The sequence below is a fragment of the Phasianus colchicus genome, chromosome 17 (assembly GCF_987193195.1).
Source record: "Phasianus colchicus chromosome 17, bPhaCol1.hap1.1, whole genome shotgun sequence".
Lineage (NCBI taxonomy): Eukaryota > Metazoa > Chordata > Aves > Galliformes > Phasianidae > Phasianus > Phasianus colchicus.
Window position 1 is genome coordinate 853,166 of NC_143452.1, and position 17,616 is coordinate 870,781.

General features: G+C 49.2%; 2 protein-coding genes across 2 annotated transcripts in view; one reads left to right on the plus strand and one right to left on the minus strand.

Moving 5' to 3' along the window:
• Positions 1 to 17,543, minus strand: part of TP53INP2 (tumor protein p53 inducible nuclear protein 2) — a 29,637-nt gene extending 12,094 nt beyond the window's left edge. The window contains exon 1 of the mRNA XM_090152271.1: positions 17,144 to 17,543. The gene's annotated coding sequence lies outside the window, so the exon portion shown is untranslated. The remainder of the gene's footprint in view (positions 1 to 17,143) is intronic.
• On the plus strand, positions 922 to 6,262 carry LOC149915573 (uncharacterized). Its single transcript, XM_090152039.1, has 2 exons — positions 922 to 3,976; positions 4,883 to 6,262. The coding sequence occupies exon 1, from the start codon at positions 2,792 to 2,794 to the stop codon at positions 3,887 to 3,889; it is 1,098 nt and encodes a 365-aa protein (XP_090008165.1). The 5' UTR covers positions 922 to 2,791; the 3' UTR covers positions 3,890 to 3,976; positions 4,883 to 6,262.
• Positions 17,544 to 17,616: the final 73 nt, after the last annotated feature.

The window sequence follows — 17,616 nt, forward strand, 5'->3', positions numbered from 1 at the left end:
TCTGACACATACAGGAATCTTTAAACAAATGCACACAGCCCTGAACGCAGCAGGGTTCCCTGGCACACACAGCCCATGTGCTGGCTGCAGGCTGAGCACAGGGCACAGCAAGACTCAGCCTCGAGAACTCAGCCTGGCTCTGCCAGGTTCGCCATCCTGGGGCTCAGGAGGACTGAACCTGCAGTGCTGCCTGGGCCACATCCATGCTTGTGCCTGTGGGATCGCTGCCCTGTCCCTAGCAATGCCGTGTGGCTGCTCCTGCAGAGTCCTTGGAGAGGCCCGGCCTGGCCGCTGGCTTTAATGGCCCAGAGGGTGACCCGGCATCTGTGCCCGTCAGTTTGCATGTGAGGCAGTGGCCTGCCTCAGCACAGAGCTTCCACAGACACTGACCTTACAGAGCTGCTGGAAGGTCCCTGCTCCCAGGCCCTCCTGCTGGGCCCTGGCAGGCACCCAGCCCTGCACTCCCTCCTGCACAGCTGCCACCAGGCCCAGCCATGGCCGCAACAGCACCGGGCCCAGAGCGGCCATCAGAGCCTCGCTGCGGTGTGCGTGGAGAAGCAGCTCTGTCTGAGAGCTGCCCAAGCAGCAGAGCCTCCACCCTTCTCCCACAGCCCAAATTGCTGCTGCTGCTGCTGAGTCTCATTGGAAAAGCAAAGCTCTTTCATGTTGTTTTGGAAGAAAAGCTTCTGTGTATTTTTAGCAAGGAGAATTTCTTTCTCTTGGTTGTTCTAGTGCTGAATGCAATGACCATCAAAGCCCCGCTGCAGTGCATTGCGGTGCATTGCGCTGTGGTGACAGCAGTGGGTCTGTCTGTCACTGGGTGCTGCAGAGCTGTCCCCATGTCCCACCTCAGCCCTGCAGAGCCCAGAGCCTGGGCCTCAAACTCCTCCTGCAGGGCCCCAGGAGGAAGGAAAAGGGGCTTAAGACATTACTTTCTCTCCTTTTTGCAGTGCTAATAACCCAAAAAGCCCATTTGCCTTCTCAACACCTTTCTAAACATCTGGGTATTGGAGGATGCTGAAAACTGGGAGGCTTGGAACCCGTGATGCAGCCAGGCACAAGGGCAAGAAAGGGCCTTAAGTCAGCACTCAGCCCCAAAATAGCACAAGAAGGTTATCTGAAAAATGCACTAAATATAGACAAAGCCAGCTCAGGCCCCAGCGCAGCACAGACAGCCTGGCACGCGGCAGCCCCTCGCAGCCCATGCACTGCCACTGGCCCAGCCGGGGCCAGCTCACAGCCTGTGTCCTGGTGCTGCCCACACAGACCATGGACCAGCTGGGCACCAGCATCCTGCAGCTCCACGTGTCTCCTATGTTCACTGATTTCTGAATTATCAGGATTAAAATGAAAACCTCCTCCGAGGATGAGGATCGAGATAACAGCAGGAAATGCATTGGATAGGACTAGGTCTTGGCGCAGAGGACTGAATTGTTCTAGGCAAACTCCCTGACAGAGGTCCAAAGCCCCCGAGGCCCACACAGCAGCCCTGGCAGTCACAGCCAGGGCACGAGGTGCTCCGTCAGCAGGGGCCCAGCCATGCACATGGTTCATGGATTTGGGGTAAATTCCTCCCCAGGCATGTCTGACACAGCCGCACGGGGCTGTGGAGAGGCACCTGAGAGCGAGCACACCTCCTGCACCGCTGCTCCCCACCTCTTCCTCATTTCCAGTTGTGGTTTCAGCCACCGAAGGAACGGGTTTTGTAAGGTCAGAAACACAAACACACTGCTGAGGTCAGCAGCCAGACCTTCCCTGACCTGCTGGGCCACAGCCCAAGGGGCTGGTCACTTCTTTCACAAAAGCTGTGTCACAGTGTTGTTGATAAGCTCTTACAAACAGCTCCCGGCCCTCCTGTCCTCACCTGTGCATGCACTGCCACAGCCCAGCACAGTCTCAAGCCCAAGAAGGGCGGGGGAGGCAAGGCCAGGAGGGAGCGGGGTGGGACGGGTGGCTGAACATGGACTGCCTGTGCCCTATGAGCCCACCAGAGCAGCAGGGCTGTCAGGGGTCAATCCATGGCAGCTGGATGCAGCCATCCCCACATCCTGGCAACACTCTCCCTGGCAGCTCTTTTCTAGCAGGTGGGCTGTGCACAGGGCTTTCATTACAGTGAACTCTTCCCCAGTCCCATCCAAACAAAGTCAATGACACCAGGGCACTGGCAGAGACAGCGCGTTTTGGAGAGTTTGTGCTATTCTGGCTGCAAACCTCTTCACCTCTGAACCTTCACACACTTCAATAAAAGGCTCTTACAGAAGTGCTTCTCCTGCACTTTGCCTCCATCTGATTCTTTGTGTGTGTAACTCAGGTTGTTAAAAAACAAAACAACACATTTCTTACTTCCTGCTCTTCCGCTGCCAAAGGCCACCATGCAGGTGATGCAAGAGCTGGCTGTGATTGCAGCACAGCTGTGCCCCAGGCACCAAGAGTTGCACAAGGGACAATGAGCAGGTGCAAAACCAGCCCCAAATAGAACAGTCCCCCTCCCTCCCCCCACACCATAGGGTGGAAATAAGGTTTTTGGTTGTGATACAATGCTCTCAAGGTAACTGGTTCAGGCTCAGAAATGCTGCATTAAGACCAAGGCAGAATTCCAGCACTTGCACATTCCCTTTGGGGCTGGCATCAGCTGCACAGACCCAAGAAGCTGCCGTTAGAGAGGACAGCACCCACGTACATGGCATGCTCATCTGTAGGAGGGGGCCATCCTAACCAGTCCAGAAAGACGGAGGTGGTGTTCTCATCACAACCTCTTTCCAGCGATCCAAAGAAATAAAGCTGAACCTGAATGAAGACAGCTAACCCAGCTGATAGCCCAGGGAGGGAGGTGCCCATCCGCCCCAGCTTTGCTGAGAGCTGTGTGCCTGCGGTGGGCAGCAGTGGCTGTCAGCCCGGGTCCCGCCGGGTAGGTGGAGCAGGGTGGGCACAGGGAGCCAGATTAATGTGGGAGAAGAACAGCAGCTCCCCGAGCAGCGGGGAACGGCGGGGCCTCTGCGGACATCTGGCAGGGCGCGGAGCTCGCGGCTGTGCCAGTCACAGGAGGACGCTTCGAGAGGTGTGCCAGAAATTCCCCATTGTATCCCCACAGCTCACACGCCGGCAGCTGCCAGGCCAGCCGGACAGCCCAGGGCTCGCTCCGCCCACGAAGCAGCACAGCGAAGGGCAGCCCGCCCTGCCCGCTGCGTGCCCGGCACGGCTCTGCGGTGAGGTCGGAAGAGAGGGCGTGAGGCGAGGGGAAGGACTTTGGAGTTTCTTCTCAGGTCTCCCCCCAGGGTGCACAGAGCGACTCACGAACCACGGGACAGACGGGCACGGACTTCAAAGGGCCGCGTCCCACGGGACAAAACAGCCACGGGGGAGTGACTCTTCCTGCGAGCCAGTCAGTGGGTGCAGCACCAGGCAGCAATGCGGTGCGCGGAGTCACGCAGCAGGAAGGCTGGGTGCGGGGCAACGATGGCCCCGAGGGCCCGATGGGGAGGGACGGAAACCTCCCCACCGGGAGGTCACAGGATCTGAGCCCTTCCTGCCTCCATCCCTGCTGCTTAGAGCGGCTCCCAGGGCCTCGTGCTGGCACCGTCCCACCCGGACCAACCTCTGTCTCCTTTCCAGCCATCCCACCGTGACAGGGAGCTCTGCCTCACCGTGCCGGTACCGTGGGAATACCCCTGCAGTAACCTGCAGCCGGCAGCAGCATCACCCTCAGCCCCAGGAAGGAGCCCTGCGCTGGCCGGCCGCAGGAGAGGGAGCTGAAGTCCTCTGCTCGGAGGACGCCCATCACCTGCTCCCTCCTGCCCAGGGGGAACGCAGTGCTTCCCGCACCGCTTGCTCAGGCAGGTGGAAAGCCACCAGCCGCTTGTGTCCCCAGAGAGCAGGGAAATGGGGCTGATGGTGGGAACGGAGCACTGCGGGTGACAAATTACCCCAAAGAGCAGCGGTGTACGCCCGGCTCTGTCCGGCTCCAGGCAAGAACGAGGTAGGCAGAGCAAAGTCTTTCCTCTTCCCAGTCAATCTGCTCCCTCGTAGTTTTCTGCAAACCATGGGCAGAAAACACCTCTTCCTTCAGTTCACTAAACTGCAAGAAGAAATGTATATTTTAACCTGACCCTCAAGCTTAGGGAACTGCAGAAAGCACTGAGCCCAAGGATGACCAGATTTGGGCACCCAAATCCCTTGCACCTGGCAGCCACCCACCCGGGGGGGGAACGGAGGAGGGGAGGGGTTCTCAATGTGGTTTTCACACTTATAGGTATGCAAATACAAAAAAGAATCGGTGTTTTGAAAGGTCCCACCTTTCTTGTCTGTCTTGGGCTTCAGAGTGAATGGTTTACTTCAATACAAGAAACACCATTCCGTGCGAGGAGGGTAATTAAGAGGAGCAATTAATCTTATCATACATATGCCAGGTTTGAACTGCTTAAAAGAAAGCAGGCAGGATTATTTTGGCACCGTCTGCCCTTCCAAAGGAAGGCTCAGTTGTCGCAGTGCTCCTTGCAAGTGTCTCATCTTTGGGATGCTTTGAAAAAGAACATTTGCTTCTCTCTCATGTCTGCTAGTATTATAATGTGAAAGAGATGCAAAGCATGTTTTAGCCATAAAATAAGACATGTGAAGGGTTGTGACAGGTATATGGCCACTGGGAATTTATAAACACAGATGGAAGCAGGTGCAGTGGGGTTTGTAGAGAGAGGTAATGCCTTTGGTGAAGTGGAAAAAAACAGGCTTTGTGCACACACTGTGTTGGGTCTGAGAAGGAGGCACACATCTCTAAAGCTAAATAAGGATGCAGATCAAAATGACTCACGTTGAAAATAAGCTGTTAGACAGTGAGGCTGAGAAACCTCTGATGCCTGCCCTTGGTCTGGTATCTCCTTTGCCACAGCAATGCTTGCCATGACTGAGAAACACCGAAGATTTGGATTTGCCCCTTTACCCACATGCTGGACGTGATCCCTGCACTCACAGCTGAAACCCCAGATGCACCACAGCAGTGTCCTGAGCTGGCTGTCCCCTGAAGGTAGCAGCAGATGCACAGCTGTATGATGCTTTGCACCTACAGCTGCTTTAACATGTTCCCCTGGCTTCTGGCTGCAGGTCTGCATGAGATGACATGCAGCCAGGGTCACCTCTCCCCACTTCCATCCTTTCAGGGATTTCATGCCAACTTCTGTAGATCAGCGTCTTCTTGGACCAGGGTGAGACAACTTCCCCCCATCCCATAAAGCCCTAAGGATTCCAGGATAAAATATTCTGTAAAATCTTTCAGGTCTCCTGAATTATTCTGGGCTCTTCTGGCTCTCCTTTATGTCACAATAACGTTTGTTTCCTCTTTTAAGCTCTTAAAAAACACCATTTTTTTTCCCATTTTCGGGGAGGTTTCATTGCAAAACTGACCTCTCCATTTGAAAGTTTTGAATCAATCAATCCATCAAAATGTACTTTTGGGAAAGAAGAGGGTGAAGGAGAGGGAAGGACTGTCTGAAATCTTAAGGAAAAGGCATTTTGCAGCCCCAACTGTGGTGGTCCCCTGAGCCAGAGGGAGCGTAGTGGGGGACGTGCAGCAGCTGTGAGGGGGCACTGGAGGAGTCCTCGTGCAGGGGAGCAGGGGGCTTGGCTGGGATGGCCCAGCCTGTGTCCTCAGAATTAAGGGTCCAACACAACCATTTGTTATAACTGGGCATGAAAGCCAACAATATGGGTGGATCAGGTCCCTGTTCTTCTAGAAGATCCACAGACAACTTGAGTCTGAAATACTGCAGATCTGGCTGTAATTTTGCTGTCCCATTAGAACTGCCTTTGGGCTTTTTGTTATATTAAAGCTACAGAGATGCAGAAATCGAAGTGCTGAATGCATTCAGCAGAGCAAAGACAAAGTGATTATCGTCAGCAGGAAGAGGGGAGAGAATCAACACCATTCATTGCTGTTTTGTCAGACAGGTTCACCTGCCACCAGGGTAAAACCAACGCCATGTTCAAAAGTGTGATCCTGTTGTCGGGGAAAGCAGACAGCTCGTGGGCTTATCTAAATACAGTGAGAGTGGCCATGTAAAAATTGTTGAAGTGACAGCTGATCAAGAACTCTGTGATCCTCAGCTCTTTTAGATCACCTCACAATCAAGACTGGTTCAATGCTGCAGCGCTGCAGGCTACAAAAGCATGGAGCCTCTGGGGATGGCAAAGGGGAAAAGGCTGTGCTGAGGCCCTGCTTTCCTTTCCAACAGCTGCACTGCTATTTCTCATACCCACCTACATCCCTAGGACTCGCACTCTCTTTATTTCTTTTTGTATCTTTTTTTTTTTTTTTTCCCCCTTTCTTCTTTTTACAGCCATAGCAAGACATTGTGTCTTTTCAGGAAGCTCAGCTGCTCACTGCTCTCTAAGTGAGCAGTTCTAGCCTGAAGAGCAGCTTTGTCTTGAAAGGATTGAGCCCTGAATCTTGAAGTAAAGGACTGAGCTGTCCTCAGTCTGGGGCTCCTCACAACATATGCTGCTTGTGTTTGGACTACTGCCTCTGCTCTGATTGCTTCAGTCGATCTCAGCTCCAGGTTGCTATTACGTCAATGATACATTAACCAAGCCTTGTTCTGAATATAGCTTTGCCAGGGGTGGATCATTAAATCTAAGTTGCTTTTATTTTTGGCTGCAGTCTGAGAATTTGAAGAACCCGAGCTTCTACAGCTTGGCTTGTGTCAATAGCACTGTTAGAAGGAGCAGGCAGTGTGGTTCTGACCTTCTGAGTGCTGGGCAGGAGACCTGGGCAGTAACTGCTGGGCAGCTGGGGGCAGCGCTTCTGTTGGACAGCTTCTCATTGGCTTTATTGATTTCCCAGTCAATGTCTCCATGCAAAGAAGGGGAGACAGAAATAAATCCATTCATAGATGGGCTCCTCACTGCTGACCATGCTCCCCAGCGTGGACAGTGTGAACATCCTGGTAATGTGGTACCTTGGCCCACTGAAATTCCTCTCTGGAGAAGAATCCTTTTTTTTTTTTTTCCCTTAATCACAAGAAACTGTTCAGTATCTGCCCTGCTGTTCTAGGAGCCATGGTGTGTCCTTGTTACTTTCCTTTAGACTTCAAGAGTGAAGCAGAGGCTAAATGAAGGATTTGAGATGCTATGTAAAATGGGCCCCTACCCAGCAAGGCCTTTACTGGCCAGGGAGACAGCAGAGCTGAGGTCTGTGGGCTCAAAACCTCTATGCTGAGTTTCTTTAAAATAAAATACTTAATTCTTGGGATTTGTGTGCAAATGTAATTGTTTACAATGCAGTCATTTGGAACTCTCACAACCTCTGGAGCAGCAGTCATATAGACTAGCTCAATGAAGCCCAGTGTATCCAAGGCTCAAGACCTCAGATGGCTCTGCTCCATCTGCTCTGGAGGATGTGACGTTGCTCCAGACACACAGCCTGGGAGCACAGCACTAGCTGCTCTGGACTCACTCCAGTGCATTTCTTTCTATACAGCTCACATGTTGACCCCTGCCTCTTTGACAGGTCATGGCTGAAATACACACATCTCAGGCAGCTTGCCATGAAAACACGTCTCAAGAAAGGCTGAGCTCCAGTGTCTCTGCAAGAGCCTCCAGCCTCCAATGTTGCAGACAGCCTATTGAGCAAACAACCAAATTTTAAACACTTTAAATTTTCCTAACACTTAACAAATTCCTTCTGGATGGACTATTCCCAAAGCTGAAATGAGACAGAACAACTAGGAAGAATTATGCAAACCTTGCTGACAGCAGCAAGCACTCTACCTTGATTCCACACTGCAGTGAGTGTTTGGGCTCCAACCTACTGCTGCAGGCAGAACAGGTGAACCACACCTACATCAGTGGCACCCATCTGAGAGCTGAAAGCACGCTGCATTTGCTGGTGACATGGCCTGGGTACGATCAAGTGAGAGCAGAAGAGAAACATGGGGAAGAGAGGAGGGAGCAGCCTGCGCAAGGGCTGGTTTGCAGAGGGTCTTGGTAAGGTACAGATTCCTTTTGGCTCCTTTTCCATCTGACTGTGTGTCAGGTTGCAGCTGGGGGTATGTTTGGTTATACCTAACAGTGCTATCAGGAAAAGCTGACAGTCTCTCATGTGCACAGCACTTTCTCTGAGTTTCCTCATCTGCCTGTTTATTCCAGTTGTCTAGTGAACAAGGCAAAGGACAAAGCATATCTAGTTTTAACAACTGCTTTTCCACCCATTATACCCAGTTGGCTTTGATTCTTCCATTGACTTCCCCACAAATGAAGAAAATCACATTGATTTTCGAATATCTGTTGTAAGTCTGGCACTACAGGTATCCTACACATTATCTCCTCTCCTCGCTTTTGCTTTTCCTTTTCTTCAGTTCAGACACACTTCCATGACAGTGGGTCTCTGCACACAGCTCTGGGCCATGACAAACACAGTATATGTTAGAGATTACAGCACAGACTGTCACAAACCATGTATATAGTGATACAAACCACAAATGTGATCTGTCAGAGGCAGCTGCAGACCATTCTGAAGTCCCCACAATGAACAATCCTGTGGGCAAGTAAAGCACTGCCAGAATGCTGGCATGGGAGTGCTCTGAGCTGTTACACCAGTGACCTATGAATTCATCATACCTGAAGTGCTTCTGAGTGTATCACAATTGACCAAAAATAGCCACTGGTCCATGAGACCAGGGGTGAGCTGACTGCTCCACCTCCTGCCTATTTCTGCTCAAGTCATTCCTCATTGACCAGGGTAAGAAGGGAATCCAACAGCCAAACACACAAACCTCCACCAATCTGATATAATGATCTCTGCAGTCCAGCAAGGAATTTCACCCAGAAGAAGGGTGTCATTGTTGGGAGCCCATTACACACCTGGGTGGCGCAGCCCTGAGTAGGCTGAGTTGAAAGATGGCAAAGCCCACATCAGCCCAGGAAACAGCCTGCTTGTCTAAGATGCTGCTGTCAGGGCGAGTAGTTGTTCATGCTTTGTTTAAACAGTACCCAAACTGAACAGCGTTTCCTTGTCAGGCCCTTTAGATTCATCTTGCCTAACTCTAGGTGTCTGAAAGTTTGGTTCCCATAACTAACACGGCCCTTTCCTACTCAGAAGAGATGCTTAAAGCAAGTTTTTGCTCACTGGACAAGCTCACCTCTCCATAACATCAGTAACAAACTTCTGTCAGAAGATGAGCTGGCTTAAGTTTTCTGGCAGGAATTGCAGCTTTCCTCTTTTGGTTATTTTTTTAGATCTCACTCTGGAAAATGTTCAGTGTGGTACCAGAAATATAATCTTTCTGGGAAATGAGGAAATCTGATCTTCATCTTACAACAAAGAGATTTGTCTTCTATATACAGGAAGTTCCTGGCATAGGAAAACACTTGGAGAAATCTGAAGCGTAATTTGTTCGTTTTTCTCTCTGAACCCAAAGAAGAGCTGAACAGTCAGGGTCCACCTTTTATACAAACATCTTCTCACCTCTAAAAAAGACAAGACCATGTTGCCTTCTGCTAGTCAGAAGGACTGCAGTATACCCATGCTGCTGCTATTTCAGCTTGCTGGGAAAATCTGTTCTTTTCCAAGATAGTGAATCAACGAAGCAAGCACCTTTCTCTGAGTGATTCATAAAAATCATAGTGCTCTTCACTTTTATGGCATTTTTTTATCCAAAGGTCTAAAGAGCAGATATAAAGAGAACTCATGTAGCCTGCATAAATAAAATGAACTTGAACTGGGAGGTGGCAAAAGCAAAAGCTGACAGGTGTTTTGACCAACATGCCTCAATATTCAACAGGAGACAACTTGGAAAAGGACAAAACAACTGAGGTGTTCTATTGATAAAGAATCCTGGTATTTATGACAGAGGACATCGGAGTGGGCTTCATAGGAAAGCCCAAAGCACCAGGGAACAGTAGTGACTGCAATACAACTCTTGCTCTGTAAGGTCTTCGGTAACCACAACAGTGTAGCTTGACTGTAACTAAACAAAACCTTACAGCGTGGGTAAAATAAAAAATGGGCAAAAAGTAGCTCTGGGGAACGGAGATGTGCTGAATAGATCCCAGGAACAGGAAGCATCCCTGAATTGTTAACACCATTGCACACGGCTGTGATGAGATCTCAGTCAGAACAGTACATTTACTTGTGGTGACCCAAGTAGGAAGAGACTGATTCAGAAGGAAGGGCCGTAGGCTGCCTCAGGAATCATAACACCTGTTTTATACAGTGAAGCTAGAAAAGGAGTGGCTTGTTTACCCAGCAGAATGTCAGCATTGCATAATGCCAGAGGGGCACAGAAGAAGTGCCCAAACCAGCAACTGTGTGCAGGACCAAAGATGAATCACCCCTGAATTGGCTCAATCTTCAACAGAGCGTTTTGTGAAAGTCCTCCCGTGATGCAACATCATCAGGTTGTGTTATCAGCTAAGTATCACTGTGGGTGTCCCATGTAGGCAAAGCAACCAATGAAGAGAAGGAAGTTTCCAATAGCGGCTCTCAAGTTGGCTCCATCTGGATCTGTACTTTGGCAACAAAAGCTGGAGGCCTCTGGGTGGGCAGTGAGAGGAGGTCCCCATCACCGCTTTGTGTCTCTTTCCCATCATCCAACTTTGTGATTTTCAAAAAGTCAGAGGAACACCAAGACTTTTAGAGGTCTCCTCCTCTGTATCATTTGGCTGAAAGTAGATGACAAAGTTTCTGCTAGACAAAAGGCAGCTATGCACAGCGTGTGTATGCTTAACACAACTCCTTCAAGTCCCTAGTCTCATCCCCAAATTAGTGTCAATCTGCAGATTCCACAACTCTGGCACTTAACACATGCTTGTTCGTTTTAGGCATCTGATGCTTTGATGAGGCATGTGAATTTAGCTTATGAACTTCACTCTGTTGCTAACCCCAGATTTCCTACTGGAGAAACATTGGAACAAACCCACGCTCCAGATAAAATTGCTGCATTTGTCACAAATTACTCTTCTGTTTGTTTGTTTGTTTGCTTTTGCACTCCAATTAAACACAGAGCAACTGCAGTGGAATGATTTTACAAATGATTCATGGTGCCATTTGAGGTTATCTGAATTTCCCCAGGGCTCCCATTCCCCAGATGGTGCTGGAAAGCGGATGGCATGGATCAGATCAGCAAAACCAGCAGTGGGAGCAGGGCAGCTTTAACCACACAGCTGTACTCTAATTATTCAATAAAGTAGTTCTCTGAGGCAACTGCCATCTATAACAGAACTGCCACTTGGAGAGCAGTCAGTGTTGACAAAAGCATTTATCATCAGAAAGCAGAAGACAGCATTAACAGCTACAGAGAAAAAGTATCAGCATTTGTCTTCTTATTTACAGATGTCTGCACAATTTAACTTAACAAATCCGCTCTGACTGATCAGAGGAGGGGCAGAGCCCAGTCAGTCCTGGGCCATCAAATCCCATGGTCAGCTAGTGTCCGTGCTAATAGGAAATTAGTTTTACCGCCTCAATAGAACTGTGATGTTTTCAGCCAGTGGCCTGAGAGCAGAAGTCCTGCATGATAGCTGATTAGTTCTAAAGTTCCCCTTACTGTTTGAGAAGGAGATCTGTTGTCCTGTGGCAGCAGATAGGACTATACTTGAATAGCCCCCCGAAAAGGCAGCAGCAGATTGATGTTCTGCCTCACCCCAAGGCATTGGGTGAAGTGCAGCAAGAAACACTCCTTGGGCCATCTGATGCTTTTTCTGTAGTATGAAGGCAATAAGCCTGTTCTAAGTACTGGAAAAACTTGGAGCAATGATCTTGGTCCAGAAAGTGTGTGATTTACCATCTAAATCCAGCAAATCATGCGGATGGTGTACTGGGGCTTTTAGGCACTATGTCCATGAGGCATTTAGCCTTCTCTGTTCCACCATCTGGTGCAGAAGTTGCATGGATGCAATGCAAACATTGTGGCTTGGACATTAGCGAGCTCTTCCAAGTGGCAACCTCAGTAGTGTCAGTAAATCTGTTACGTTTCTTAGATGAAAATAAGGGTTGTAATGATGTATTATGATATGAAGCATGTGCTTTCATTCTGTCCCTCAATTTTTTAAGACACGAACAGGTCTTCCTTCCATCCTTCACCACTCTGGACCAAGGGTCGTAGAACCTGCTTTGTGAGAGTTTGTGTGAAGGGGAAGCAGAGGCAGCTATGGATATAGACAGAGAAACAGTCATCATGCAAGCTGAAGAAAGTAATGCGTGCACAGAGAAGGCAGTATACTAAAATCTGTCTGGAAGTCGTAAGCACTGGGGACTGATGGTCCTGCTGAAACCACAAACACCCACTGCCAGCATGAACCCATGGAGGGCAGTGCAATGTCCTGCAGCATAGCTGGCTGAGCTCAGTGCAGGGCCACCACCACAATGCTGAGCTTGGCACTGCTCTGAGGAAAGGCTGAGGAACCAGACATGTTCACAACAGAAGGAGAGATGGCATTGTGGCAGCACAGCAACCATTTGGAGGCAGCTGTGGAGGAGATGGTGCCCGGCTCCTCCCAGGCACATGGTGGGGAATGGGCAGAGTGCACAGGGTGGGAAGTGGAACACCTGCACAGGTGCCAGGAGCAGCCTTTCCCCATGAGGTGCCAGGGCAGGCTCCATGCCAGAGGCTCCGTGAGAAACGCTCATATCCAATAATCCAGGCACAGGTGGAATTTGCTACGAATCACTTTTTATTTTACACTTTTGCAACGGAAGGTGACCTATAGCACAGGCACACTCAACTGGAAAGACACAACAACTTCTATTTCCTACCGCCCAGCACAAGTTCTCGTTTCCTCACTGGCTGAGCACTCCAGGGCTTACAGCCTATGCCACACTTCTGATTTTCTTATTACATGTCCTGCCACTGTTTACTGCTTGGTTACCTACTCTCTGTTCCCCTCCTATTCGTGTTTAGCTTTTCCCTGTTATGATATGCTGAGATAACCTTCTCATAGTTAACCCTGCCCTCTGTCTACCATTCATCCTGCAGAACAGATCTGCTCCAGTACATTTCCTGATGTTACTCAAGAATGCAGACCTCCTATTCTTTAAGCTCAGTCACAGGCAGGAACTTGTCAGTATTATGAGTCCTTAGATACATCTCTTTGATTGCACAAGCTTCGTTCTGGTGTCATTCCAAAAAAACATTTCCTTTCCCACAGTTCCCCCTCTTTCTATTTACACAATTGTTGATTCTTGCAAAATTCAGTAAGGTATAGTCCTCTATGTAGCTTTTAGTGTCAATAGCATCATTTCACATTTCTCTTCTGAAGACATGTCGTCCTGATCACCATCTCCTACTTTTTCCCTTAAAGACAACACTTTGTCTGAATACAGTGACAGCCCTACAGCATCTGCTTTGATAGGGTGGTTATGATTAGACACTGGACCAATCCTCTAACACAGGGGATAATACAACATCTGACTGCTGTCAGAACTCCTGCTACCACAATTAAATATGTAAGTATGGATACCACCACTCCTTTCCATTTACTGAACCAAGATTCCAACCACCTAGTAAGTGAAGTGTCTATTCCTGAGTCCTCTGCATCGGCCAGCGAGTCCTTGCAGTGCCCTGGTTATGGAGAAATTCGGGGCTGTGTTGTTGGGAATAAAGGTGCAGTAGTAGTTGCCCATCATTACGCACATCCGCCCCTTTTCAGCCCTTCATAATGTCTAATGCTATCCTATTTTCCCACGTCATCCTACCAGTGGCACCTAATTGTTCTGCAATCCCTTCAATAGCATCCTTTTTATGAACCTCTGCTGACTGTGGTAAATAAAATTGATCCAATCTACATTCTTATTAATGGTTATCCACCAAAATAGTGAGGACTCAGACCTGGCCACAGTCTGGTTCCTTACTTTATGTTCATCAGGGATTCCTTTAGGTACCCCAATAGAATTTATATATATCCTTCTGTCAGATGATATTCCTAAACTTCTCCTATTTCTCCTAGGAGTACAGGGGCTTTCTTTTTCAAATGGCAGGGTGAATGGGATGGCTAAACGTATAAGTCCACAGGTGCCCTCCAAGTTAGAGGGTAAGGTGGACTGTAGGGCTTTCCTTCTGCAACACCACCGATCTGCCCTGGGGATTCTCAACCTCAAATAGTTCCATTCAAAATCCTCATACAGAGTTTCATTGCAAAGACACATTCGCCCAAGGGCCTGGTAACATTCACACCCTGCTGAGAGAGACAAACTGTATGCTGACCAATGGCTGTGGAGAATACAGGGGGAAATGTGGTATCACTGCTATGGAGGGAAGGGCAGAAGAGAGAGGAAGACTTGCAAGTCTCATTTCCCCAGGCAGTTTTCTCCTGATAGAGTGCAATCATGTGTTCCATTCCTCGGAGATCCCTAGTCTCTCCCAATGGAAAGGGGACCACCTGTGCAGTTGGTTGCCCCGAGGTGCAAGCATAACACTTGCTATGATTGAGACTCTGGATGGTATATTTTACCCATTCTACCCAGGCATTAGGGTCCTCATATCCTGCTTCTACCTGAAACATGTCAGAGATCTTTTATTTCCTTAACAGTTACAATGGAGTTATTGAGATGACTTTTTTCCCTATCTACAGGGTCTTTCTCCTCCTTGTAATATTAGTAATGTTGGGTTATGGTTCCTATACTGCTAGCCTAAATCTCACCACTAGGTCCATCCCTGTCACATCTCCTCCCAAACCATAAGTGTGGCCAACGAGTTGTCAGCCTTTCTAATCATTATCATTATCGGATTACACTGCAGGGCAATTTGGCTGAGCAAACCCTTAAAATATGCTGACTTGATTTTTCAAAGCTTCAATAGAGTTGGATGAACTTGGTGAGTAAATCCATCCATTATAGGTGGTGGTCCACCACATATTACTCTATCCAGGACATGGTGGTCCCCTATATACCCATTCCAGATTCTCAGGGCAGAGGTATTTAATCTCGCTAGTTAGTTGTAACTGAGCCTCCAGGTCTCCACAGGCTAACACCTGACAAGTATCAAACTGAATATTCTGGGGTACCTCGGTCTTGATTACATTCACCTATAATTTCACAGGGTATCCTGATCATCCTCCTCCCAACCTATGCCCTCGATTCCTCTTAGAGTGGTCATCACCACCACTAATACCACGATTTGGCCCCTTCTTAACATGTTGCCAATAGCTGGGGCTAGGAGACAGACAAGGGCATTTTTCTTACAAAGACTTGTAGGGGATCACCAGTGGTTTGAACATGACAGTCCCCTCAGTCTGAAGGTGGGTCAATTGGCTGTTTAACTCGTGTATAACAAGTCCATCCTTTTTCAGTGGTTCAAACAGCAGTCTCTGTGATCAGCAGAACTTGGAAGAGTCCATTCCACTCAGGTTGGAGCTTGGCTTCTCTCCAAGTCTGGATCAATACTGAGTCTTTGGATTGAAACCTATGAACAACAGACTCTAGTGGTGGGGTCTGAGCCAATAGCCCCTGGTTCCTGAGGAGGGATAAAGAGGAAGACAGCCAGGTGGGGTAGCCCAAAGAGCATTTCATATGGTGAGACTCCCACATTTTTCCATGCAGCCATTCCGACCCTCACAGTGCTAAGGGCAAGCATTCAGTCCATGGTAGCACAGTTTCTAACACTAGTTTAGATAATTGTTATTTTAGATCTGATTCATTTTTTCTACTTTCTCAGTTAATGATGGGTGCCAGGGGGTATGGAATTCCCAACATATGCTTAATTCTGTCATTAAATTCTGTAAAACTCCGGAAGTAATGTGACTTTCTCAGTCAGAATCTTGGTTCTCGTCAATCCCATATCTGGGAATTATCTGTTCCAAAAAGATTTTAGCCACTACTGTGGCTTTAGTGGAGTTGAAAGGAAAAGCTTCTGCCCAACCTGTTAGGTGGTCCACCATCACCCTTCCCACTGTGCAGAACTGGGTGAAGTCGACCTGAACACTTTGGAACAGTCTTAGCCCTGGGTTTCACCTACCCAGGGGTTGGTTCCACAGGGCTTTCTTATGAATCTTCTTACAAATCACACACCTGTCACAGACTTGTTTGACTACTGCAAAAATTTCTATACACCCATACTTTCGCAATACGGCACCACACGTCATCTGAACCCCCCTGTGATCTCCTGGATGTAAGATGGCTACAATTTCCCTCATCACTTGTTTATTCACCATCAGGGACTATTCACCCTCCTTCAGACTCCTTTGCTACCAACCCTTTAAGAGCCTCCTTTTCACTGAATGTCCATCTTCCTGTAGGAGAGGGTATCTCAAGTGTGAAATGATTCGCTGTGATTTCTGGCTGCTTCTTGGGCCCTTTCACCTGCTAGTAGATTCCCCAGCACAATGACCAGGTTCCCCTTCTGATGTCCTTTCACATGAATCACTGCAATTTCTGCAGGTAGCATTATTTTCCAGGATCTACCTAATGAGCTCCTTGTTGGCCAGTTCCTTCCCCTTACTGTTAACCAGCACATGCCCCTCCCAAATTTTTCAGAATGTATGGGCAACCAGCCCATTTCTTTTAGCTCATTAATCCTCCCATCAACAATCATTGTACCTCTTCCCCTGCACCATTCTTGAGGATCCATCTATAAGAAAACAATTCCTCTTTGCCAAGGGGTACATCCTCTAAATAAGTTCTCACTTCAGTTTGGTATTCTATCAGCTCCAGGCAGTTATGCTCTATGTCTGACTTATTCTTTTCACCCTTCCACAGGAAGGTAGGTGGATTCAAACACGATTCCTCGGGTAAGGACAAATCACCTTTCACTATCAATCTGCACACCCAAGCCCCATCTGATCCATATTCTGGCCAGAATACATGCTGCCCTAAAACAAGTTCCTCTGTCCAAACAAAAAACACAGTCAGGAATCATTTTTCCTTCATCTTTTCCCCAGTCACCGGATTTTCCTCCCAGTGTCTCTGCATCCTTCCCAAAGGCTATCGGAGGAAAGTTTCCCGGGGCTTTTCTTCCCCTCTCCCGAGGCCCAGTATTATTACTCCCCATAACTCCCCAGCCTTCTCTTTCGATCCAAGTCTAAATCTTCACCCTTCTCAGGCCGTGTCCCTCGCAGGGTAACGGAATCACAGATCCAGGCTGCTCGCTCCCTTCACATACAGTGCGTCCCGTTCACTTTCTCTCAAGAGCCTCCCAGGCACGCAGTAACACCTCCCGGCCCTTACCTTGCTCCGTGACCAGAGGGATGCAGCAGCTCGCACGTCCTGCCGCCCAGCACAAGTTCTGTCTCCTCGCAGCCCATCCCATTCCGACTTACTACACATCCCGCCCCCGGTTACCGTCCCGCTCTCTGCTCGCGCTCAGCTCCTCCCTGCTGTGTGCGCTGCGCTCGCTGCTCGCGCCCAGCCCTCCCTGCCTGCCGCTCACCCCGCAGATCCGACCCGCTCTAACGCGTCTCCCGATGTTACACAAGAACGCAGTTCTTTAAGCTCGGCCCCGAGCCGCAACCTGTCGGTACGACGATCCCTCAGGCACTGGTGTCGCTACGCAAAAACGACATTCGCTGTCCCACAGCTCCCACAGCAGCGGGACGGGAGCCCCGCAGCGCCCGCCGCCCGGCAGCACGCGGCGCCGCGCCCGGCCCAGCGCAGGGCGTCCGTAGTTCCCGAGCGCTGTCGGGAGCGGCGGCGGCGGCGCG